Raw genomic sequence first — 26,712 nt, 5'->3', positions numbered from 1 at the left:
GTCTTCCCTTTAGTTCTTAACTAGTTGAAGCCACAAAGATATGTGCTGTTTCTTTTCCCCAAATTCAGCAATTCATTTGTAAGTATTAATACTTTCATAGTCATACCATCCCTAATGCTTTTCCCTAATGTATTCAATTCATACTTAAATTGTGGGAGAAATTTAAATATATGTTGCACCAAAGAATTTTTGAATCAGCAAGAGTTCTCAGAGTTTTAGTTATTTTATTGAATTAAATCTCTCTCTCTCTCTTTTTTTTTTTTTTTTTGTTCTAAATTGGTTATACAGTATGATATTAGGTTCTGGAATATGAATTATAAAGGTGTATTTTTTGATTTTTAAGAATCTACTAACTGTGAATTTTAAAATAAATCCAAGTGTATTACTCCCGAACACAGGAGGTTCTCTTTCTTATATTTATTTTTAATCAGGGATCCAAATGCCCAATTAACAATGTTTGTCCCTATTTCTCCTCTGGTCATCAATTATCCTCTATTTTAAAATGGCAAAAACAAACAAAAAACAACAACAAACAAACAAATAAAAAAACCAGAGAAAGTACATTGAGAAAGTATTGTAATTATTCGTCTTCATATATTCGTTTACATAATGTGCTGAGAGGAAACGCCACATCTTATTCCTGCGACAGCAGAGTTTCAGTGATAGTGCTGCTGTATTCGTTAGGCTGGTACCTAGCTCTAAGTTTTCCAGTTTCTGGTCTGCATCCCAACCTGAAATGCCCCCAGTGTCTAAGGCATGCACAAACAATCGGTTTAGCGTAGAAATTATGCAAATCGTGACTGTGGGCAGTAAGCAGAGTTGTTAGGACCAGTTTCAGAATGAAGCCTTGGTCCCATAGTAAATGAAAGCAGAAATTACATTTTTATAGGGACGCGCGCATGCGCGCACACACACGCACACACACACACACACACACACTCACACACCACAGACGCCCTTGTAAACTTCTGAGGCTCCTGGGAAAACCCTGCCTGGCTTCCTTTGCCCTATAGTGAGGAAAGCTAATTGAGATTCTTCAAGGGAAATCCCTTTCTTTTCTTTGGTAGCCATGGAAAGACTCATTAAGCATTCTATACTCCATTCTTTCCCAGCCCCTGACTTTGCTTAGCCCAAGTGCTATAGCCCAGGGAGTGATGTCCCGGATTCCATTAAGCATGCCCTTTAGTCCTCCTTCCCCCACAGCTCACTGTGGGAACAGAGCCTTGCCCCCTGGGTGACAGATTCAGAGGGTAGTCATCCTGGCACGAAGCTTTCATTCTTACTAGGTGGATAATTCAATTCTTGAAACACTACCTGCAGAACTTTCAGGCTACATTTACCTATTTTGCCATATTGCTCCCCATGGAGGAGGGCTGAATGAAGAAATATATCTAAAATGATCTTCTCTATCTGCCAATGACTACTGTTTCCTAATAAAACAATCCATCGGAAAGCTTGCCTCACAATGTCACACTCATATTCAATTCTAAGTATCTTTTTCAAGTGATCCCTTAAATAACAAGCCCTATTCTCTCTCCCTGTCTGTGGTTTACCATCCCATCGTGAACTGTCTGGTGAGGAGCTCGGGCAGCTCCACCTTTTTTGGAAATGGGAGCGGGGAGGGTTGTGAAGGAAAAGGGCAATGCAGGACCCAAGGCAAGTAGGGCTCCTGACTTTTCCTCTTTCATTATGTGTCCACTGAGCTGTCCTGTTTCTGTTTTGTAATGGGTTCTTCTGTGGCAAGCTGACCTTTTGTCTGAATAGGTCAAACTCCCACTGAGCACTAGTCCTGAGCCTTCACGGCCTTTGTACATCCCTGAAGGTGATGAGCGCTGGTCAGGAATATGACTGGGGGTGTGGGGTTTATTTCCCCAAAGAGGGGCTATCTTTTACTGTTCTGAATTACCTCACAAAGACTGCCTCATGAGGTTATGCAGAAGAGTATAGATACCTTCTTTGCTATGCAGAAGAGTCTAGATTAGGACATTTTTGCCAAACTTGAGGGACAAAACTCATTTTTCAGAAATATGCTTCAGATTGTGGTTTCCTTCTATGGTTTCCTTTTTGATTTTTTAATGAAAGGCCAAACATGCAATTCTAATGATTCATCATATCATTTTAGATTTCTGAGACAGTTTCTTTAGTTGATTAAAAAAAAAAAAAAACTCTCCTTATATCTCTTCTACTTAATATCTCTTTAAACTCTAGACATTTTATTTTTAACCCTTGCAAAACATGAGATAATAGGATTGAGATCTTTGTTAGTATTTATACACTGGGCCTAGATTTGTTTTAAATTGCTTAAAATTTTCTTTTAGATTATTTATTAGGTTTTATAGCACTAGTTACCTTACAGTAACTAGCAATTTTAAACATCAAGTAGTAGTCAGTAAATGCTGAATTGTGTTTGAAGTTGAATTACTAGGTTATTATGGTTTGATTTGTTCTTCTTTTAACAGTTTGTATAAGCTGTTTAATTTATGAAACTGACATCTCACTGTTGGTGAGTTAGGGATATCGTCTTCACAGATAAGTGATTACGTGTCCCATTTAGCATTTTTCTATGTTTTTGGTTAATTATGTTCTTCAAATTTCAAAAAGTGATATCTTTTAGTTGAACAAATAAATGGAATGTATCATTAGATCAAATGAAACAGTGACCTGTTTGGCAATAATGAATATCCATTTTGTCTGATCTGCCAAGTGGCTTTGGAAACTGTCATCTTCCCAAATCCAAAAATCTGAGAGAGCTTCATAGCAATGTAGTACTTTTCTGAGAATGATGGGCCCATTGAGGAATGCTTCTTTACTTTTTGTTTATTCATAAATGATACTCTATAAATACAATTAGATTAATTTTGAAAGACAAAATAACTATATTTGCACTGTTCCTGAGTTATCAGAGTGTCGTCTCAACCTTAAAATGCCAAATGTGATAGGATAAAAAGTACAAGATAAGAAGTACATTTTTAGCATCTATTCAGTTACCAATAATGCTAGAGTCAGACAGAGCTGGTCTTCTACCAGAGACTTAATGGGCTCCTGTTTAACATATTTATGTTGGTTGTAAAATTAGGAACTGTCATTACAGCCCCACATCACCTCCATAAGTGCAAAACATATAAATCAAGAGAAATTCTAGTGTCATAAAAATGCCACTGAATAGAATAGCATGGCACCACTTATGAGATACCTGTGTATTATGCTGGCATGTACTGGGATGCACACCCAAGATTTCTAGAGGATTTGAAGAACAAAGAAGAATAACTATGCACATAGGGCTCATGCATGTAAGACCTGATGAAGACATTTGAGATCTCCAGACTGACTAATAAGTTTTCTTAAATAAAATCCATAAATATTTACACATTTGCAGCATTTACTTAGAAGATAGCCTGAGTCCTAAATGGGGAAAAGGAAGAGAAAGAAAGGCCGTTAGTGGCCGAACTTGAATAACCCCTGCAGCACACCACTGAATTCAACTGTGCTTCTAGAAGTCAGTGATGTTGCCATCCGTCCTTACTGGAGCATGCCCCTTGGGCCTTCTCGTAAATAAACATACTCTTTACATTGTCTGTGATGTTTTAGAGTCTCCTATAGGTTGGTGACTGTTGATATCCTGGCCCCCTTTTAATCTTGTTCTTTGTAGAAAAGTCTGTGTTCTCTAAAATCAGTTGCAATGGTTTATTTTGAACTTTGTAATTGGAAGCCTTGAAATGCTCCCAAATTATGAACTATTAATATAAAGCTTTCTGGATCCTAATTACTGCCTCAAAAAGAGTGGACACTTTTGAAGTTTTTCAACTCTCCCCTCCCTCTCTCAACCTCCCCCCCCCCAACAATCTTTAAAAAAAAATTAAAATGTACTGCAGATTTTATTCATGTGGGATCATTCACACCAAGCTACCATAATGTGCAATTAACACTCTAGAAACTGAAAACAGTATTCAGCAAGACAGCTGCATTATCAAAAATGCCAAAGGAGTTTTGAAGGGAGTAATGTGCATGTTAGAATAGGAAATTAATCAGAAACACATACACACACACGCACACACACACACACACACACAGAGAGTAGTACTATCTTAAGAATATCTGAATATTAAATATTAAGTGTGTCTGAATTTAAAAATATTGTGTCTATACTTATAATAAAGATTAATCTTAAGATAGAAAAGTGATTTTTCTGTTTTAAGATTATTGTGTTTTGCTTCTGAAGTAAATGAGGAAGTTGCAACAGACATTTCTAAGATCTCTTCCAGCTGGAATATTCTTTGATACTAATCGCTCTTCAATTATATTTTATAAATTTTGCCATTGAAACGAAATGCCCCTTTTATTTCTTTTTGCCTGTAATAATGATACTTAACACTCATGGTTTTTTCAAAGTGCCTTTCAGACACTGCAGACACTAACTCACAATTACAGGGGTAAACTGCCTACTTTTGCACAGCACAATAATCACAAGTATATTTATATTATAATCTCTGCTAAGCTATGGATCCAACTGACTGATTTAGTAACTGAAACGAATAGAATTATCCCAGCAGCATTTTACTGGAATTTCCTTGTCAACTAGCTAAAAGTGTTTTGAGAGGTAAGAAAGTAGGGGATTTTCATTTTATTTTCAATTCATAGTGTCTAGTTTTAAGGGAGCAGAGATTTATAATAAAATTCCCAGGAAAAGCAGGAAGAAATGGAGGAATTTACTTGGAAATATGGAAAAGATCTGAATATTTTCTTTCATAAGTAAATGTAAATCAAACAGATTTTTATGTTTGAGAACTTAAAAAAAAAAAAAAGAGGGTTGTGCGGCATGCAGTGGTGGAATATCTAGAACAGAATTAAAAGCAAATCTTGACTCCATGCAAAAAATGTGTAGAAGAACCCTCGATTCTGGATCCCACAAATATAATGCATTAAGCTTACTTCGTTAGGAATGGCAGGGGCTTCTTGAATGCTGGTACCTGCAGACAACACATGTGGAGTATGCCATGTGTTGAGCAAGACCAACTGTGTAGGTCCAGGAATATTCAGATAAGAAAACAGTCCCTGACCTGGTAAGGCACATGCTAGGCGAGAGGCCACTGGGGCTTCTTGGTGGTCCTATAAAAAGTTCTATGTGAATGTTCAGTAAATACAAAATCCATCCATCCGAAAACACTTAACACTAGTGCAAACAGTCATTAATGAGAACCTCTTATCTAGCATGTTGTGTTTATTAAACTGTGATGGAGTTGTTACATTAGAACATTTAAGATTTTTCTTGTTTGCTTTTTCCTAGCCTGGAGAATATGAAAAGTTTAGTTTTCCTCTGAGGGAAAAGGCCGGATATGTATACTTTAAAGATACCTAAATTTTAAGAAAAATAATTTACTAATTTATTTTAAAGGAATGTGAACATTCATGTTTTTGCTCCAGTATAGGAAAAACAGTCCAAAATGAAAACATTTTTAAAAGACTGGATGTGGCTTAAATGTTCGTGGAGGTTGTTATCTCAGTTGAATATTCAACTGAGGTTTTGCTTCTGCTCAGGCAACTCAGAACCAAATTAACACTGGGTTGTATGTCTTTGAGATGTCACTGATACAGTAACTAGTTAGTGATGCAGTTGCAGAGAAAATAAGCTGAAGGTGTAAATCAGAGCTCCAACTTAATTTTTTTCTTTCTTTTTTTCTTTTTTTCTTATCTTTCTTTTTCTTTTCTTTTCCTTTTTCTTTTTTTCTTTTAAGTTATAGGTGCACAACGAAGGAGAAGCCCCAGTGCACTGGCCATTGAAGTATTTGAAGCACATTTGGGAAGTCACATTTTGCAGGTACCTTTAAAAGAGAAAGAAGCTTGCTTATATTTTACTAAGAACAATCCATTATTAGTCTTTTCAATTTTTTCTTTCAGCTATGTATATGACTGTTGTTATTTTATCTTGGAATTCTAAAATTCTTATGAATTCATTTTTTTCTTTTTAGAAAGCCATCCCTTGAGAGAATTTAATGAGAAAGGGAGGGCAAGTATTATTTGCAATAATTGAGATGAATTGCACTATTCAGTTCATGCTCAATGTATAGTAGTTGGCTGTTCCCAGAATGATTGTATGTGTGCTGCATTTGTAAGTGGATATATGTGTGTGTCTTTGGAGCTATATATTGTTTTTGGAAGAGCAAAATGTTGTGAAAGTAGCGTGACATTTTTTGTGTTGCCAAATTTCAGTCGTTCTTTGCTTGAGTTTGCATTCATAAGTGCTTCCGATCTTAATGTTTGTCTCTCCTCCAAATTACAAACTTTCTCAGGATAAAATTTTGAAGTATATTTTAAGTGAAAAGAGACAATAATAATTTAATTTTTCAATGAATTTCATGATAGATAAATGTGAGGATGACTAAAATAAACCTGCAGTTACTTGTCCTAGAGAAAATTCATCCCAAACTCAGCATCTCACTAACTCGAAACTTGTTTTCTTAAGACTTTGCCATTAGTTTAACACATCCATGAATAATTGTTCTACATAATTTCTGTTTCCAGAGTACATAATAGCCAAAGCTTTCTTTAACTATGTAAGATATATTCTTAACATGGAATTAGAGGAACAGATGTGTTTGGGGTATTTAGGTAGCTTATTTGGAAAAGATGGTTATGGATTTTTTTTTTTTTTTTTTTTTTACATAAGGAGAATGAAGGTAAACTCCAAATTCCTGTTCATTCATACTTAAACAAAAATTACTTCTATGATGCTTTTATTTTCTAAATAGCCAAAAGTAGTGTTGAATTGAGCATGTCATTCCTGAAAGTATGTATTCTAGAAAACTGTCATCATCAGATTCTCCGTGTTAAATCCCAGGGGCTCTCCCAAGCAGTTCCTTGCCAGTAGCTTCAGCATCCCCTGAGATGCATATTCAAAGGACACATTCCTGGGCCCTTCCCTGAACCTACTAAATCAGAATCTTCAGAGTAAAGTCCAAGGATTTGTGATTTTTCACAACCTTTTGAGAAAATTTGATATTTCATAGGTCTGAGATATAAGGATTCACATTTGCAAATGTAAGGCCTTGAAAAGACTTACTTTGTTTATTTTTGTTTATTCTGATATTTCTCATTTCCCCACAAATATCTTTTAAGATTCCATATAACTGATTTTTTTTTAAATACACTTTGGGAGATGCTTTTCTATTGTGCTCATAACATTACCTTTTTAGTGGATCCATTTCAGGGATACAGAAAGGATATTTATTTTTAGATCTTCACATTTTTATATTCCTCTTTCCTGTACACACTTTGTTCAGAATCTCCTTTATAAGTTTCCTGTGAGCCATGCCATATATACATATTGTTAAATTCTGAAGTGATTCAGAATGACTCCTATTTATATTCTTAAGCAATCAGTGTAGGAGGGTGACTTAGGAGTTGCAAGAATTTAAAACTAATTTAAAACACAAAACTTCAGAGCTTAATTCAGCATAAGCTTAAGGAAAACATGCAGAATGGCTGTTCCACATTCCTATACCAGATGAGGCTCCAGAAAGCAGAGGATCTAGAATGAGCCTGCTGAGCTCTTCTGCTCTTTAAGTTGGTCACATCTGACTTAGACAACACACTTTAAGAGAAATGCAGACAGCTCGATGTTACTTGGAGTGGAATAACCAGACCAGTGTGTGAACTAGAAATCATGTTGCATGAGGGGCGGCAAAGGGCTTGATGAACTTTAGTTTGGGAAAGATGGAACTTAAAAGGTACATTAACATCTCTCTCTCTCTATTAGAAGGCCTCGTGTGTAAAAAGAAATTGATATATTCTGTGTGGCTTTAGAGTGAAGGAAAGAATATATTTTGAATATGTTCAAAGCCTTCGGCTTTAAGGAAATGTAGAGGTGGCTTGATAGGGATGCTTTCATGAAAGTGCGGCATCCTAGTGGTTGCACTTGAAATTGTCGTAGAAACTAGAACTTCTTGTTTGATTCTAACACCAATGGTTATGGAGCAGAAGAGCTGTATATACTCCTCTAAATGAAATATAGGAATTGTGGGTGGGAAGGGGTTGGGAAGTAGTAGTAACAAGAAGGGCCTCCTTTAAGCTATCTAATTAATTTTATTTCATCGTAGCATGAGACCTCTTGAACCCATGGACCCATGTCTGTACCACGTGCAACAACACTCTAATAGTCTGCATGAATAATATAATTTTCATATTTTCCTTTAGGAAAATATGGTTGAATCTAGTAGAATCAAGGAAAATGGGATAAATTGTTTCTTCCTTTTCTGCTATCCTTCATTCATTTTCAAGTATTTGATTAAAAAAAAGTCAAATAGTAAGAACACAGAGTTCAATATAGTGGGCATGTGGCTGCTGTCCTTAACTAGCTTGCAGTCATTTTGGGAAAGAAGAACCAGGAGGCCTCATAGAGTGAGAAGCATCACATTGGTCAAGGACTAGGGGCTACAAAAAAGTGAGGCTCTGAGTTTGCCACAAAGCATCAGAGAAGACTTCTCAAAACTGTTGATGGGTGGACAGGAGTTTATTAGGCAAAGATAACTGAAGAATATTTTAATCAAAAGAATGTCAAACACAAAATCATAGGGGCAAGTAATAATAGATCTTGTTTGGGGACTGTTAAGATGGTTCAGTTTGATGGCTGCTTCTCATGCTCAGGGGAGCACATAAGAGATAAAAATGGAGAGGGTAGATGAGCCATATTGTGATGGCCCAATGAACCAAGCCAAGATGCTGCAACCAGGGATGAGCCTATGGAGAAGGCTTTCGTACAAGAAACAGGCAAGGATTTGATGTTCATACCTAGACTTAGTATCAAAATACAGAATATAGAAAGTCTTTGAAAAGTAAGAGACTGATATATAGAGACTATTTAGAAGATCATTACAATAGTCCGAGACCAAATGGAGATCTCCAAGATCAATGCTCTATGAAGAGAGAAGCACGTATGGAGATCAAATTATGACAGGAGTTAATAATGACCACCTATTCTCTAGGTTGGTAACTAGCTATTTGATACTGTTACCTGAAAGATATTAAAAGGAACATTCTCTTAAATGGTCAAGTTAGTAAGAGATAAGCAGTTGGAAACCTGAGTCTGAATCTCTAGAACAAGATCCAGTCTACGGCTAAAAGCAGGGCTGGAAATTACTAATCGCTAGCATATATCAATGATAGTTCGAATCAAGCAGTGAGTTGCAGACCTATGGAAATGACGTGGAGCCATGAGAGAAGAGAGTTGAGGGGAATCAATCCCAGTGTATGTCATCACTTAAGATCCAGTGGAAAATGAGGAAGGAGTAGACAGAAAAGTAAGAGGAAGCCACAGCATTTGACTTTGCTTAAGGAGCGTTAATAATGTCAATGTCTAAGGATAAATCCTTTAGTAGGATGAACACTGAAGAGAGGTCATAGGTTTTGTCCTCTGAAATAGTCACAATGAAATTTTAGGTGCAGCAGACAAACCTAAAGAGTGCTAGAAGGCACAAGTTTCTAGATGTTTGTGGTAAAGGAAGGGTAGAGTATAAGAAGGTAGTGTGATAGGAAAATTTTGTTTTTAATGTTGTTAGAGGACTTTTATATGTTTGAGATTATGGGATCAAGCATTGGCCAATTACATCAGTTTCTTTAAAAATCAATATCTTGTGGTCATGTCTGTATTAAGAAAGGATAAGGTTTCATTATTATTAATGGTTATATGTCATTCCATACTATGGATGAATTATAATTTATTTAACCATTTTCCTGCCATTAAATATTTTGAGTATATGTATAAGTTTGTATTTCTAATGCAATACCAAGTGAGGTGTGTGTGTGTTGTGTATTGTGTGTTTGTGAGTGGGTATGTTTCAATAAGAAAGAGCCTAATCCTGATTGATTTTAGCTTAAATTTATTGAATTTTTGGTATGCATGATATTCCACATATTGTGCTAAGTTCTCTTCTTGTATCATCATTAATATTCACAATATATACCTGTGGAACAGGTTTAGGGAACTGATGGAATCTGGAAGGTAAAGTAGAGGCCAGTTCTGAATGCCAGGGTGAGGCTCAGGAAATGCCTGTGACTTCTCTGTACCAGGAGCCAAGCTTCCCTGCCACCTGTGTCCCCATGATGTTTCATGGAAGAGTATGATAAGGACTCCTGTGTACAGAGTTAGGAGTGGGGATTGAAGACAGACTCCTTAATATTTGGTCCACACATTCTGTGGACCGAAATATGTGTTTTTGTAGTGTACATCTCATTAACTTTATATCCTCTTAGGAAAATTTAGAAAGTTTGTGGGATCCTTTAACTTTTGACTTTTTTCCTACTGAAAGGGGAAAAAATAAACAATAGTGATTATATCAATATAAAATCAACTGTTGCAAACTTGCTTTCCAATTTAATGATCCAATACCAGTGTATGTAGACAAGGCCATCGCTCAGGCTATGTACCATGCAGTGCTAAGACCACCATTCATATAATTTACATGTAAACTTTACTACTAACTGTGACCCTTATTGTAGACCTGTGAACTTATAGCTGTTTCAGACATGATTTTCACAACAGAGGCATCTTCTGCAGGAGAGTTTAAGGTTCGCCTGATGTCAGCCTTGCAACTGCAGGACTGTGAATTGTATGCATTGTGCTTGAGTCAAGACATTTTAATTCACTTTATTCTTCTTTGACTTTTATTAATCAGATGAGGAGCAGGGGGCAAGGGGTCAAGCTGGGGAATTGTGCTTTTTGTGCCAAGCTAAGTAAAACTCAAAGAACTTGAGGTCATTATGTGGGATCTTTCCTCAATATAAGAAACTAAGCATTAATTTGGTTCCTACTTTAAAAGCTCTCTTAAAGGTCTTATTGTTCCCATTTCGTGATATCCTTACTATGAAAAAATATGAATGGTATTTATTTTAATTTTCTTAATTCGAAGACCAGATAGAGTATTCATATTTTACTTTCTTAAAGTTAATGAATCACAAAGTGGTAAAAAAAAAAAAATTAAAAAAAAATCTTTGAAACTCATAAAATTAACTTGTGGAATGACTTTCCCTTAGGTGCAGATTTACAAATGGAGTACTTTAATTATTTGTGCGCCCTTAGCAGAAGTTAGCAGAAGTGATTAAGTTTTTTTTCATTCTGTAAATAACACTTACATAATTGTTGTATAAAATTGCAGTATTGTTTTTGTATACTTCATAGTAATGTTGCTTTACTCACATCGCAGGTGTTAAAACAGCAATCAAATCAAACTTTATATCTGGAAGATTTATAACGTTAACATTTGTATTCTTGTGAGCACTGCATGGTGAACTACAGATATTGTATGTTATAATACTAATATTGTGTAATATCTATCATTACTAATAACTATTAATAGTTATAAAGTGATTAAAGGGAGATTTTTATCTATAAGTTTGGATATAAAATAAATGAAATTTTGGATAATATATTCATAAAAGTACCCACTTTTTTGTTAATAAATGATACAGGAATGTAATTGTTATTTAAGTCGTGAGAGAATAAAAATAATATTCTATGAAAAATGCCCTGAAGAGAGATCATGGCGGAAATGTGGTGTCCATGTCTCAGTGTTGAGCTAGGCTCTATTGCATGAACACTTCTATATCTTTATGGTTGAGCCTGTGTTATTTCTGGGTATTAAGGAATTTTTTTGCATTGCTCTTAGAACATTCAAGTTCCAAACAGAGAGGGAATCTCACTGGTAGATTCTTTGAGGAAGACCAAGAGAGAACTGCCAAGAACATTCCAAGATTATAACATCTGTGGTTCTCTGACTGGCAGTGTATCAAAAAAGGCTGGGAAGAATGGTCGCATGACTGCCTGTCTTCAGCATAAGTAGGGAACTAATTGTTTTTGCAAGGATCATTTACTAGTAGAACAACTCTCTTGTATAAAACATAGACATGGCCATCACCATAGCAGAACCATTTAACATATGTATTTTTTTTAATGGTGGAGAAGAAGGAAACTCGAATGTAGCTATTTTCTATTTGATAAAGTAGTCAGAGATTTGTCTGGGTGAAATGAAAGACCCCATAAATTTCAATGAAAATTCAGATTTCAATCGTGTTTTTTCTTTCTCTTAACACTTTCTACCATGGAATGGTTTATCTTATCTCAAATGAAAGAAGAGCTTAGGTTTAAAAGAGGGTGTTATGGATTTAGAAAAATTTTGGATTAGGATTTACATTTAAATTTCTGTGTTTCCATTTTTAATCACATTTTAAAGATTGGTTAAGGGATACCCTGGAATCATGACAAGTTGATCTACATACTGTTTTGGTTCTGCAGAATTATCGTTAAATAAATGAGAACATATATTTCTTTATCAGAAAAATTTAAACATTTGTGACTTATAACGGAAAGCAAAATAAAAAGTAATGTTATGACATTTTATATTTTTGTTATTGTTCAGATATTTCTGGTCACAGTCCTGCTCTAGTCTCTGAGATCCAGAGAATTGGATCTCAGAGACTAGAGCAGGACTGTGACCAGAAAGTGTAGAAAGCTAAGGTTCTTTAAAGAGAGTAATTGGATATGTAGGCAAAAGGAGTTGCTTATAACAGTGTTGGGGTTGGGGGGGGGGGGTTGAGAATGCCAAGTCTGTAATCAGTATCTTCTTTAATCCCATTCAGCAAGAGAAAATAAAAGGTTGACTAGTACAATTCAAACAGTTTAGACAGAGAAAACTGAATAATATCCCAAATAGCTTAAAGGCTGACTAATACGAAGACACAAATTATTATTTTAAGATGCTCTCTGGTCAACATTCATTTTACATTTGACGGTAGTGTTAGCACAAGACTTCTGTGGGTGATAAGATAAATTCAGATCCATTTTCTATTTTATTGATGAACTGGAATTTCACCCTTGTTTATTGATTTATAGAACTTATCAAATAATTTATTATCTCTAGGGAAGCTGCATGTTCTTACTCCTGATGGCCCCTCTTGGCAAAGTGGTATCCTGGTGGATAGTGCTAAAATAAAATAACTATATAATAAAGGGATTTTTTAGTTATGATAGAAAGGTGAGTGAAAAGTGAGTGAAAGATGAGTGACCCTATAGCCTCCCCATGATCCAGAATGGTAAGAAAATGTAAAACTAAATATAGAAAAAGAGAAAGTTAGCGAATATATTTGCATATGCAAATTAGCTTAATTGATACTGCTTGCCTCTACAGGGATTTTTCATTACAAACTGGAGTGCTACATTGTTCAGCTCATATTGAGTAATTTAGTAACTAATGAGACCAGTTTGCACTAATTTGCATATGATAAATGAGCTTAATTGCAGTAAATAACTTGGAGGCATAATTACTTAATTTTCCTGTGTTGCACGGCTTTTAAGTTCACGTATGAACAACTCAAGATAATTTTGCATATTTAAATTAGTTGCTTTTAAATTTCTTGAACAAAAAAAAGGAACACACCTTATCAATTGAGCTGTAAGACAATCAGAAGTAAGTTTTCCAGGATTTTTATTTAAAAAGAAAGGAAGGCAAAGGAAAGCAGAAATTTCTTGAGTCTGTTCTCCTCTTTCACATTCTTACCTCAACTAGGATATCAGCATTAACATTTAGGAAAATGTTTTTAATGTTGAAAGTTAATGCACAACTTCTATTAGTAACTGACCTGGGTGTAAACTGAAATATGTATCTAAGTGAATCATAACTTTCAAAAAGGGGTTTATAAAAGAGATATGATGTGTTCCTTATCTAATTTGGCAAACTAATGTTGGGGTAGCCTGTTGGGTCTTCCGTCTGCAATGTGTACATCATCTGAGTTGCTGGGTTTTGATGAAGCAGTATTACTCCGACCCTGCATCCATTTTCTATATAGATTAATGTTTCATACTTATGAAATTGGTTTCATTGCAGAATCTTGGTATAGTTTGCCAAGGATTATATCACTGGTTTTCACATTAACTCAAGAATGTATGTTTTATCAAAATCTCTATTCTCAAAATTGAAAAACTAAAGCACACAGAGGTTGATGGCTAAACCATTATTTCATGATACTTGCATTGCCTTGGAATTTTACTTTGAGGGAAAAAGTATAATTATTCAACATTAACTTAAGTCATATAAAATTATATTCATGATTGAGTATCAAAAAATATTTTATGGTTGTGAAAGTTTAAAACCTGTCATTTAAAAAGTTATTGCTTCTTTAACTCATGGTCACAGTCTGGAAAAATAACTCATGAAACTTTTCTCTGAAAAGCTTTAATGCTATTAAATTCAGTATAAGCTTCCTATATCCTTCAGAGGTAGCCTAGAATCAGTGCTAAAAGTAGGATATTCCAAGTGTTAAATTTGAATCTTTCATGTAATAGGTACTCAAGAAATACCTGGTGAATAAGTGAATGAACAAATAAATCCTTTCCAAAGTCACATTTAACTCCAGAACTAGGCCCTCATCTCACCTTTGTGTTCCCAACCCTGTTTTTATTCATATCTTCTAGATGTGGGACAGAGTATAGTAAGCAGATTCTTTCAGTGTGTGGATTTTGGCATTTAGCTAACTTGTATTCACATCCCAATTTACTCACTTATTAACTATGTGGACCTAGAATGGTCTCTTACTCCAAACCTCGGTTTCTTCATCTTTAAAAGGAGTAAAACAGTAGTAGAGGCTTTTCTGGCAGACCTGTTGTGAGGCTTGAGTTAAAAGTGCTTAGTACAGAACTTGGCATATAGAATGTGTTTAATAAATGCTAGTATTTCCGTCTTTATGTTGAGTAGTCCAGAGTATGTGAGGGTAATTTTAAAAGAAAAATGTTATTGCTTATCAGGAGCAATACTGATATAGGAATACAGGAGCATAATCAATAAAACCCCCTCAGGTTAAGAGCAAGATAAGTAATTTTCATTGATGACAGCATAAATTATCTGTCTGCAAAAATGGTATTTATATTTGGTATTATATACTAGTTCACAATAAAACTTTAAAATTTGGTAATAAGAATATATGTTTACCTTGAGAATGAAGATCTCAGAAGCATTGTCAGAATAATCTCATTAGCAACCTAGAAGCAACTAGAAAACATAGAATTTGTAAAGAATAGATTCAACATTACCTTCTGACCAGAGTGTGATATGCTGTTACTCTTTTCATTATACCGTACAGTCTCCTTGATTTGCTTAGGAAAATGGGAATAAACAGCCAGTTGTAAGTCTAGAAGAGCTAGAAGGTATAAGTAGTCATTATCCGTTACTATAAATTATGTTGTAAAACATTGAACTGCATGATTCTCCTCATTAATGTTCCAAAAAAAATCCATCCTCTCTTATGCCAGAAAGGGCATATTTCTGCATCAAAAGCAGAAGGAAGAACTTCACAGAAGGACTTTTGTGTTAGTATGTGTATATATGTGTGGCAAGTACTGATCCCTTTGGGTTTTTACTTACCTTGCTGACTTTGATTGGCAGGGTAAACATTTGTTGTTGTTCACAGAGAAGTAGTGTGAGAGGTGTAGGTGAGGCAAAGGTGTTTGAGGGAGCCACTACTGTGGAGGAGAGCTGTGAGTTTTGGCCACGTGACTGAAAATAAAGCTAATGGCAAGTGGGGACTCTCTAGTGACAAAATCAATTATCTCATGTAACCAAGATCTAGAAAAATAAGACAATAAATCTAAAAATATCAAGCTTCAGTTAAGCACATATTTCCTAAGTACCTAATTTGCATCTGGGGCTGGAGAAAATACTGATATACAAAGGTAAGTACTGATTTTGCCTCTTGGCAACCCCAGTCTGAGTAGAGAAACCAATACTGAAACAGACCAACCCAGTTCAGTGTAACATAGACTAGTGGCTTTTGAATCAGTTCTACCTGGATTTGCCTACACTTAGTTATGTAAACTCGGGTAGTTTATTTCAACTCTCTAAGCCTCAGTTTCCTCAGCCCCACATGGAGATGGTAGCAGTTCTTACCTATCGAGTCGGTCGTAGTTAGAGGAGATGCTACACACAGTGCCTGGCACATAGTGAGTGTTCATCGAAAATTGGCTGTGATGGGCTGCCCCTCAGGAGCAACAGGAGGGAGCAGATCACTCAGCTTGGGGCTGGTCAACGGGTGCTTCCTGTGACTACAAACTTAAAATTAGGCAGTTCACCCCTCTCCACTCCACCACATACACACACACACACACCATTAAGTCTGGTGTTCACGTGGATCTCTGTGGGAATATTTGAGAGTCCTCACCTCACTAAGACACATGTGTTTGCTTAGCATAGTCACGTATAGTAGAGATCGGGGAGGGAAAAAAGGTCAACAGTATCATCGTGGTTGGACAGCTTTTGTTTGTGACCTACTGATAGGAAGATTGTTTGCAAGGTATGGGAACATATCTTTAATTGTTTCTTAGGCACTAAGGGTGGCCAAATTATTTGGAGATTAGAATGGAACAGAATGATAATTATACTTTCAATTTTAAAGTAGACAGAGGTCTTAGAAAATCTTAAAGTTATGTGTCAAATATGAATATGAATATTGTGCTGATGGATATAGATAGCTTTAAATCTGGGGCACAGTGTTCTTTTTGGGTTTAGATTATACCTTAGTGGTACTAAACATTATATTGTTATTACCAGCATCAGCTAGGACTGATATAGAGTGACACCTGATGATTATCCTTTATTGTGGACCCAAAACTCAGTCAACAAGGCTGGGGTTGCTTTCTCATCCGAGTCTCCAGAACTTTGTAAGCTTTTTGGACTCTGCAAGTATTTGAGTGTGTTTCCCAGACTAAGCTAATTACAGATACCTGGGAACACCCTGGAACAGTGGTAGTCTGCAAAACTGCCACTGGGGAGAGTCTGGCTTAGAAGAATCCAATCAAAATTAGTGTAGGATACTTAAAAGTCTCTACAATAAGAGCTAAATTGAACACATAATTGAACAATTATTATATGATAATGTCACATCTGTAGTCTACTTCCCTAGCTTTTTAATAACAGTACGATTACCAAAAGTTTTTCCATTAAGTAGTTGTCCCTCTTTGTGCGTTTGTGTGCCTGTGTATGGTCAGTCACCTCTTTTTTTAACTGAACAAAATGAAAAAAAAAATGTTGATAATTCAAATAATATAGACAATCAAAATGAAAAAAATCATGTACTTCTCACCATCAAAGGTTCTGTTTCCCTTTTTCATTTGACTTTCTAAAAATCAATAAAAATGTGATCGTGATCCTTGTCTCTTAAAAACAGTTTTGGAAGGAATAGCTGATTGCGGGAGAGAAATTATGTAGCATATGATAACCGAAACATGTTTATGCTGGTTTTCTTCTTCTGAGCGTGATCTGGGTAACACCATACCCATTAAAGACAAAAGCGACCAAGACCTGTAGGCACCAGTTAATAAGAAAGCACTAGAGGGGTCTTACTAAGGACGTGGGGATTATCACAAGACTCTGCCCTCTCTCAACTGCAGGCAGGCACCTGCTAGTCAGCCCAGGAGCTGGGTCCGATGTTCCCAGTTACCAAGCCTCCAACTGTTTTTATTAGTCTTCTAGTGCCTTGTGAATATCACTTCCCGATATTCACTTAACGATTCAGGATCTGATGACTTACGATTGCAAGGTAAGGAATCCATGGGACAGTACTTTTTTTGTGATAGCAGTATAGAACCCTGCCTAAGAAAAGAAAGTCATACTGTTTTGCTTTACTTCTGTAAGTAGTAAGCATTTGGGTGAATTAGTGAAATCGTTATAAATGTTTATTATTCTGGATGGATAAAAGGTATAACTGATGGTTGGCTTGCTCACACTGAAGAGCCTAGTCAAACTCCCATGAGGCCAGATAACTGCTATAGGAATTGTCAGGTCAGAGCAGCTGTTTCCCTCATTTCTAAAGATATGAAAAATGCAAGTGACCCTTTAGGCCACTAGAAAAATGCCCTCTGAAGTAATCTACTCTCAAACTTCATTTTAGGGTGAGACAATGTTTTAGTAAATTTAGTCTGGTGTAGAGATTAGACCAAGGGTAGAATTGACCTAAAGAAAGAGAAAATTCTTTTTTTGTAAGTGGGAAGTCAGTGAGTTCTACATAAACACAAAGGCAAACGATAATATCAATGGCTATTTTAATTGCATCTTTAATCCATAAGGATAGTTCAATGACATTTTAAATTATATTTTTAGAATTGCAGTCACATAGGAGATAAAACTCAGTAACTATTTAATAATGCATAGTAAGATCAACTGTATCCTCTCTTGAGATCACATTTAGGTGGACTAATTGTAAAAGCCCAATCCAGAATTTAGGCAGCATTTAATCTTCTGTTAGACACTGTTGGGACTTTCTAAATATAAAGTACCCAGGCTTGGTCTTTGGAGTTGGCACCAGTTATCCCTGCTGAATGATCAGTTTCACTGGATTCACAGCTAAACCATATTATTTTTCACAAGAACTGCATTGTTGTAAATCAAACTGTTCTCAGTACTGGAAGGTTACTAATCAGCTTGGGGAACTTATGTGACAGATTGGTAACTAATTGATAATGATTTAACCTGGCTTTACTTGAGGATGATAGTATAGTTATGTAGTTTCTAGTGAGGACAAAGTTCAGGCTGAAATAAAAGAATCCCTTCTCGGGACATGTTCTGTATTGAAATCGGCAGGATACCTCAGTTGCTGCTGCTCTTTTTGTCTTCAGTAAAGTGTTAGAAGGACTGGTATAAATAAGAATGGAAACTTGTATGGAGAAGACTCCTTCCTCTAAGAACATTGCAAAGTAGAGTAACTTCTGGACTCTTTCAAACTGAAAGGTTTCAATTAGGTTCAAGCAGAAATTTGATCTCAGTTCTCTGGATGTAGATTTCCAATACGGAATTATGGTAAAAGTTTGGAGAATAATATGTATTAGCACACATTGATCCAGACACTCTCTGGCACTCACTGAGTGAGCTGTTTACATGTCTTATCTCCACTGGTCCCTTCATCTTTTGAATTAGGTGCTTTCATCATTTCCATTGTAAGGATGAAGGAACTGAAGCTCACTATGGTAAAGTAACTTGCTTAAGGACGCGCAGCCATTGGTAACTGACACAGCTGGGGTTGGAACCCTAAAGTGAACGTAAAAAGGAATTATAAGAGAAATATTAGGTATTAAATTATTTTGCAGTGAAAGTTTTCAAGTGACATACTTTAAGCTGTGGTTTGAATGGAAACTAGAGGACATGCACTTTTGTTTAATAAAGAAATATTTGCCCTGAGCAGAAGACAACATTTTAAAGCTTGTCATTTCATTCCTGGGAAAGTATTTGAGGAAAATGACATGGCTCAGCCCTGTCTGCTGACCATTTTGTAGCCTCCTGCTGAGACTTGCCATTTCCATAGCCAGTGGGCTGTATTGAATCAGACAGAAGCAATAGGTCATTAACAGAAACTGAGACTCGGGGCAGGCTGCAGAGGCTAGAAGAGGGGGGAAATCATTTTGGGCCACATCAACAAAGCTGTGTCTAATAGAATCTCATTCAACTACATTTGGAGAGTTTAGCCTGATTTTCAGAGAAAATTAAAAAGCTTTAAAGAGCACAAAGTAATTTTCCCCCCAAATACCATGCTTGACATGAAAATATAGGTGGGAGAAGATACTCTTCTTGTTTCTGTATGCTGCATTTTCTCCTTTAGTCACACCCGTTAAAAATAACTGTTTAAAAGCCATTTAGTTAAAAAAATATATAGGTGTTATTTTCCTACTGACATCTGCGTTAACCTTGAGATCTTTTACTCATAGCATTAATCCAAAGGGAGATTATATTATTTATTTCCATCAAGATTTAAATTATTAGATTATGTTTCCTCAATATTTAGAGTTTCTTCTGGATTGCTATAATTGGGAGATGGGGATAGAAGGGAACAGATTTTGCCACTGAGATCACTGCCCATTATTTTTGGTACTGGTGAAGTTATTCATCTTAGAAAATACGTGTGACTACCTCCTCTTAAATGTAGACCAATGTAGCTGGGGCAGAAAAATACAAACCGTGTATACTGACTTTGATCAAAGATTCATAGATAGCTTGCTATATTTAAGGCACACCAGATAGCTTTGGGGACTGTTAGATGTTCCTTCTCTCAAAAAATTTATAATAAATATGTGTATCCCAATCCAGAATGACAGGTGCATGTCTAATCCCAGGATCTAAAATCCCAATAATTGTGTTTACAACGGAGTAAAATTTAGGAAATGGAATACCATTTTTAGGGCCAGCTATCATTCATATACTTAAAAATTCCTCCGTTTAGATATACGCAAATGTACCCATGTGTGTTTTTTTGAGGAAAAAAAATTCCAAAGTGACTGCATATGTGCCTTACATCTCCTACTAGACTGTAAGCAATTCAAAGACAAAGGTCATGTCTGATTCGTTTTCATGTCTTCTCCCACACATGCTCTTAGCAGGTGCTTGCTCGGTGCATGTGTGAAATGACTTGAATTTGTGTGAACAATGCATGTAACTTCTAATAGATAGGCCACTAATTGCCTCTTATGTTTTGGGCAACATTATTAAGAAGTCAGTGGCACTAAATGATCCCAAGATGTCTTCTTACCACTTGAAGAAGACGTTTACATGCTGGGCTCCTGGGGGGGTTAATGCACTCATGCACCCAAGTCCCCAAGCACCAATGTGAGAATGTCCTTCTCAGCCAAGAGGTCATTAAAAAAACACAGTCCCATCATAATGTCATTTTCCCCTTAATTTTCTGATTACTTACATTTGGTTTGGTCCTAATTATGAATACCTTTAATTGCTTTATCACAGTGATGATTAACTGTGCCCAAGTCAAACCCCTGTGAAAGAGGATGATTCTTTCTGAAGGCTTTACACAATTGCACTTAGGAAGGACATTAAACAAAGGAAGAGTGGTATTCCAACTTGCCAAAGGCTGGTCAGCCCTTCTACATTCCTAAACACCCAGGGGTGATTTTTATTCTTGGGTTTTTCAAAACTAGAAAAACTTAACCCTCTGTTTCTTTTCTTGACATGTTATGATCTGCTGCTTTATTTACATGAATTATTCTGGCAGAAGACAATATTGGAAATAAAATGCTCGCCAGCTGTCTCTTGAGTGTTAAAAACCCCCCAAAAAAACAAAATAAACTTTGAGATCTGCATGCTGTCACTGAAGGAGTATATAGGTGTGTTTGCCTTTGTTGTTTTCCAGTTTTTTTTGTGTAAAATAGCAGTGATTGAAATTTTTCATGTTTGATAAATTGAAAGTTTAAAAAGCCAAATATAATTTCTTGCTGAAATGCTTGGTAGCAATCAGGTTTATTTTAAGCAATATGTAATAGTTGATAAAGTGATTCAGTTTCATTTTTAAATGAAGGCATCAACCTTAAAATATAAAAGAAATAAAAACTTGAGATTGTGTATTTTAACTCAATTTCTATAAAATGAACACATTTGAGATTTTAATTTTTTGAGGTTAATCATTTTAAGTCATACAGTATTTTAATGTATTTTTTTAAAATCTCACTGTACAATATTTATTTAAATTTCACATCTGTTTTATGTTCCTCTCAGAAACACCAGTACATGTATCACATTGACAGTTATCACCCAGGAATCTAATTGATGGAGTTCATATCAGTCAAAGAAAGCTCATTTCTCCGAGATCTTCCTCATTGAGACAGGCCACACACTTGGGGTCAGGATCCCGTTCATCCCTTGATAAGGAGTAACTTTGGTCTGGCGAGAAAGAGGAGTCTTTGCTTTGGGAAAGTTCGTACAGATGAGCAGGAGGACACGTCATTGTCAATTTATTATCAAACTATTCTTTCTCCCTTGAGGAAGGCTTTAGCTTCATAATCTGGTGTTGCACACGCAGGGAGCAGCTCGTTTCCCCCATTTTGTTGTCCCACCTGAAAGGAAATGTTTATCCAGTGGCTCGTTTGCAAAGGAGCAAGTGAAGAGAGGTGATGTCTAGTTGAAGATCCTCCCTTGCTTTTTTCCAGGGTAGGTACCTGTGGCACATAGCTGTTCTGGTGGTGCGGGGAGGCTGCTATAGAATCAGGGAAGCACTGACACAGATGTATCTGCCATAGTGCATTTTTCAGTGTTGTTTTTCCTGTTGGAAACTAGGTGCATATAAATATAAGGTTACTTACACAGGTTTTAGACATGGCATCCTATGCTTCCGATCAATGGAGGTTTAAAAAAAAAAAAAACTTAAAAATTGGAAGACTTAGGTACAAAAGCTGGTGAAACAGGTAAATTCCTGGTGTGCTGCAGTGTAGGGTGATTATCTGGTTTACTGTTTTCAAACACACTGAAGTCCAGGCAGTGCCAGTGAGCACCACAGGGCGGTAGCAGACTGACCGCCAGCAGAGAAACAATCAGGTCTAGCAGAACATTCATCTGTGGAGCCAGGAAAGAAAAGCTGACGTCCAGATGCCAGTGCTTTGGAAGTCTTATCTGGAGTTGCACATATGGGTCCTGCATCTGCTCGGGTTATGCCAGCAGTCGGCATCCAAATTGACACAGCTACCATGGCATGAGCAGGCAGAGGCGTGGCTCCATGTCTGGGTCTCTTGGCTAACACAGCTGTCAGCAGCGGCGATGTTGGCCTTATGATAGCTAATTTTCAGAGGACCAATCTGGGCTCTTAAAGTGATGGTTTTAAGCATCCACTATGAATCATTTTTGAATGGTCGTGGTAGAGAATGTATCCACACAGATTAGTGTGTGTGCACACATGAGCATATATGTAATTGTGGGTTTTTTGGACAGTGTAATAGTATTCAAGGAAAATTATTACCAAATGACTCTGGACAATGACTTAAATCAGTGCATAATGAATAAACAATGTATATATTCTATCACAGTAATTTGGTTAAATAAGTCTAATAGTGACAGAAATTTTTCTCCTTTTTCATGTGAAAAAAAGAGAAGCTCAAATTCATAAAATGTGAGTATTTGCCGTCCAGTAAGTATTTTTCTTATCTCATCATAATTGCCCTGAGAGCAAGCTGAATGACTCAACTAAAACGATTCACATTTTCATCTCTTTCATTCTCCAGAATCCTTCTTAACAAGAGAAAAGAGCAGGTTTATCTCTTATTATTATCTCGTTAGAATCTTAAATAAGAATGACCAATGGGCAAGTGTAGGTATTGGGGACCAATTTATATATCTGCTTTCAATTTCAACCGTTTGTTTATGTTACCTTTTATCTTTATTGCAATCATCAATTCTTGATGGATAACTAGTTAGGTATAAGAGAAAAGAATGATTTCTGTTTGTTCTTTTATTTATTTACTTTTCTATAGTGGGAACTCATTTTCCAACAAATTCTGAGACTTTTGTTAAATTGCTGTTTTTTCTATTTTATTATGTATCAGTTAAGTTACAAAAACATTTACCAAGTTTTAATCCTTGCTTGGGAAGTTCACAGAACTTGCAAGATAATGCATAACAGTGATTGACATTAATGGGAATCAAGTGAGCATCCTCATGGGCTGTTCATAACTATTCCAATTTCTCCTTTGCAGCTAGATATCTAATAAAGAAAATAGTTACTCTTAGCATTAATGATATTTCTAGGTCATTCTTAAACGTATTTTGTCAGTCTTGAGTGTGGCCACATCTGTGGCATTCCTTTTGATCTGATATGTGCAGCCAGGTTTATTTTGTCAGGCCCCTTGAACTTGTTGCTGAAGCATTAACATTAAGGCAAAGCAACCAGCCTGGAACCAGGACCTCAAATGACCTGCCTCCCAAGCTAGGGCCTCGGCTTTATCATTTTTACTTTGATATAACTCAGGGTTTCACACATATGCCTTTCCTACCCAGAGTTTGGTGTATGTAATATGAAATGAATAATGATAATTTTTAGTCTACCCTCAGGATTGTATGGCCTAAAATATCCTGTCCATGAGGGGAATGGCTGGCCAAGCTCCCACGAAAGCAGCCTGCTACTTGGAAGTTGGGTGCTTAGAGTGAAAAAAATATATATCCTCTCCTCCAACTCTAACCCCATTGTTGACAAAATTCAGAAGCTTGGAGCTTACCCAGGGAGAACCTCTGTGCTTGCTCAGTTGCAGTATTTGATTATTCGTTTTTTCTGGCCTAAATGTCTGATAAAGGTGAGGAGATTCCCCCAAAATATTGCATATACTGGAGAAGGCCATCAAAACAAGTTCCTGTTTTCTTTAGCTCACGCATCCAGATGCAGAAGTTCGATGGTCCAGGGGATGTCTGCAGTTATCCCTAAGTCCTACAGTGAGGTGCAGGAGAAGAGACAGGAGACTTACAGAAAGAGGCGATGCCAGCATGTCCTCAGAGTGAAGGGGTTGGGAAGGTGGTAGGTCCCATTACATGGGCCTTTTAATGAAATGATTGTTTGTTCACCACTCCCTAATTTGAATACTAATCCATAATATATGCATTTATATAATTCTTTCCTGACTACTGGACCTGCAATTAGATACTGCAAATACCAAGAAATAGTTTTATGGTCTGTGTTGTTGTGGATTTCTCTAGTCAGACTAAGGAGGCAGATATAAAAATAAATGCTTGTGGTAAAATCTATGAGGAGCACAACTAGAGTCGTGGAAGACTCAAAGAGTGAAGGAAACCTTGAGGGAGAATCAGAGAAGGTGCTCTAGGTGCTGTGCAATTTGAGCAGGACTTGGTAGGCAAGTGCTGTTCTATCAAATGGAGAAGGTAAAAAGACACCCTTGGTGGAGAAACTAGCATGATCGGATGCTTAGGGCTTTCAAAGATATAGGAGATCATTCTGTGGAGTGTACAGTATGCTTTAGAAAAGTTAGCATTGGCTTTCTTTTCACTTTGATTCCAAAATCATTTATTGAATGCTTATTTTGCTCCACTCCAGAGCTAGACTTTGGGGGTGTTAATAAGACACCTCCCTCATTCAAGGAACATACAGCATCATGAGGGAGACAGACATTCACATAGTGATTTCGGCATGGTGGGTAAAAGAGGGAGGGCCAGGCAATGAGTCCAGTTAGAATGTCAGGTTGAAACCAAATGCCAGAGCTTAGGGTTTGGACTCTTCCTGGAAGGCTCTGGGGAGCCATGAAAATTTTGAATCTGGAGATATAACTATGATGTCCTTGGGAGGTGAATGGGGGAGAAGAAAAGAACATGCAGGAGGAGGAATAACCAGTAGACAATATTCTCGGGCAAAGGTGATGAGGCTTGAACTGGGGACATGATAGTGAGATTGCAGTGGAGACAGAGCTGAGAGATGTTTCAGAGAAAATAATCTTATTCCTTTTTACAGATTGGGGAATTGAAGTTTAAGGGAAGTTGGGTAACTCATTCTAACCTGTAAAGATAGCAGATGATAGAGCTGGAATCTGAACCCAGGTAACCCAATATGGAGACTATGTTCTGTGGTCGTGGTTAAGAGAATGGGATCTCGAGTTTTAAAATGAGTTTTTCATCATAACTATTTCACAGAAGCGATATGAAAATTAAATAATATGATCCGGGTCAAACTCTTCGTACCATGCCTGACAAACAGTATGGGCTCCATAGTGATACCTTTATTACTATTTTCATCATTATCATTATTGTAACCATTGGTCCCATCTCGCCTTTATGGAGTATATCACCTGTGTTTATGTTGTGAACTCTTTAGCTTCACAGAACAAACAAAGAGAAAAATTCTAGCAAGAGACACTGTGAGTAATCTACCCTTAAAAAGACAGATGTATTGGTGTTATATAAGATATATAACTCACTTTTGGCAAGACTGCCTAAGAAGGCAAATAATGATAACACTTTAAAATGAGAGAACAATGATTATTAATTCATTTGGAATATAAAGATGTTGGTCATTTAGAACAAATGTCATAAAAATATTCTACCATGAGTACATTGGAAATTACATGTGTTTCCTTTAAAGTACTTTGAATAATGACAGAGTCACTTCTCTCAAGATCCCTTTCAACCCACCTTTACCATGGGGAAAGAAAACTTGCTATGAGAATACAATCAGGATAATTCACTGCCCTCCCTAATAATGCTCAAAACATGCATGTTATTAGAAAGGGAACTTCACACTAATTTTATGTTCAACCACAAAAGTGAAAGAATTGGACATCCCAGTCTATTCTTCATGTCGTCATTTACAATGTGGCATTAATGCAGCTCTTCTATTCTGTAAGGCTTGAATAAGTTTAGCAGGGGCTGCTGCTGGGGTTGAATCCACAATTTTAATTTTATTGAATAAATTTTAGTGTGACATTAAGATAAAGCAAAGAGGTTAAGTTTATCTTGATAATTCTTTATGCCAGAAAAGAAACAAGCTTAATATTTGTTTTTTATTTAAATTAGAGCTAAAATGTGATTAGTTAGCTCCTGTTTATAAACTATAACAACTTTTCTCTTTTTTTGTAAACCAAACACAAATAATTTTTGAGTGAGGCATGTTGTTTCCTCTCTTTATGTGTGTTCATACTAAGTGCTGGTATAATTCCATTATGTTTTGACTTGAACATTAAATATTACCTTGAATATACACTTCCCAGCAGTCGTGTTCTGATAGTGACATATTGTACTGTTTGAAGGGTGTCATATGGTCATCTGTCAGCTGAATGTTGCTCCATGGAAAGATTTTTATTCTTCAGATGTCATCTAAAATGCCTCATGTTAAAAAAAGAGAGAGAGAGAAAGAAATACAACAGCACTCATAAAATCTGGATGTGAGGAAATTAGAGATGGATAGGATTGATCTAAG

The 26,712-nt window shown here is 36.3% G+C and overlaps 1 protein-coding gene across 8 annotated transcripts in view; it reads left to right on the top strand.

The window, feature by feature from the left end:
* NPAS3 (neuronal PAS domain protein 3) overlaps nt 1-26,712 on the top strand; it is an 802,977-nt gene that overhangs the window by 384,146 nt on the left and 392,119 nt on the right. For 7 of the 8 annotated variants that reach the window (XM_016123630.2, XM_016123628.2, XM_036239007.1 and 4 more), the window contains one exon: nt 5,733-5,815. In XM_016123630.2, coding sequence (XP_015979116.2) covers nt 5,733-5,815 — 83 coding nt within the window. The remainder of the gene's footprint in view (nt 1-5,732; nt 5,816-26,712) is intronic. The other variant, XM_016123625.2, reaches the window with a different exon arrangement.

The sequence above is a fragment of the Rousettus aegyptiacus genome, unplaced genomic scaffold (genome assembly GCF_014176215.1).
Source record: "Rousettus aegyptiacus isolate mRouAeg1 unplaced genomic scaffold, mRouAeg1.p scaffold_m13_p_3, whole genome shotgun sequence".
NCBI lineage: Eukaryota > Metazoa > Chordata > Mammalia > Chiroptera > Pteropodidae > Rousettus > Rousettus aegyptiacus.
Note: the sequence above shows the minus strand (reverse complement) of the source record. Positions and strands in the feature narration are given on the sequence as shown.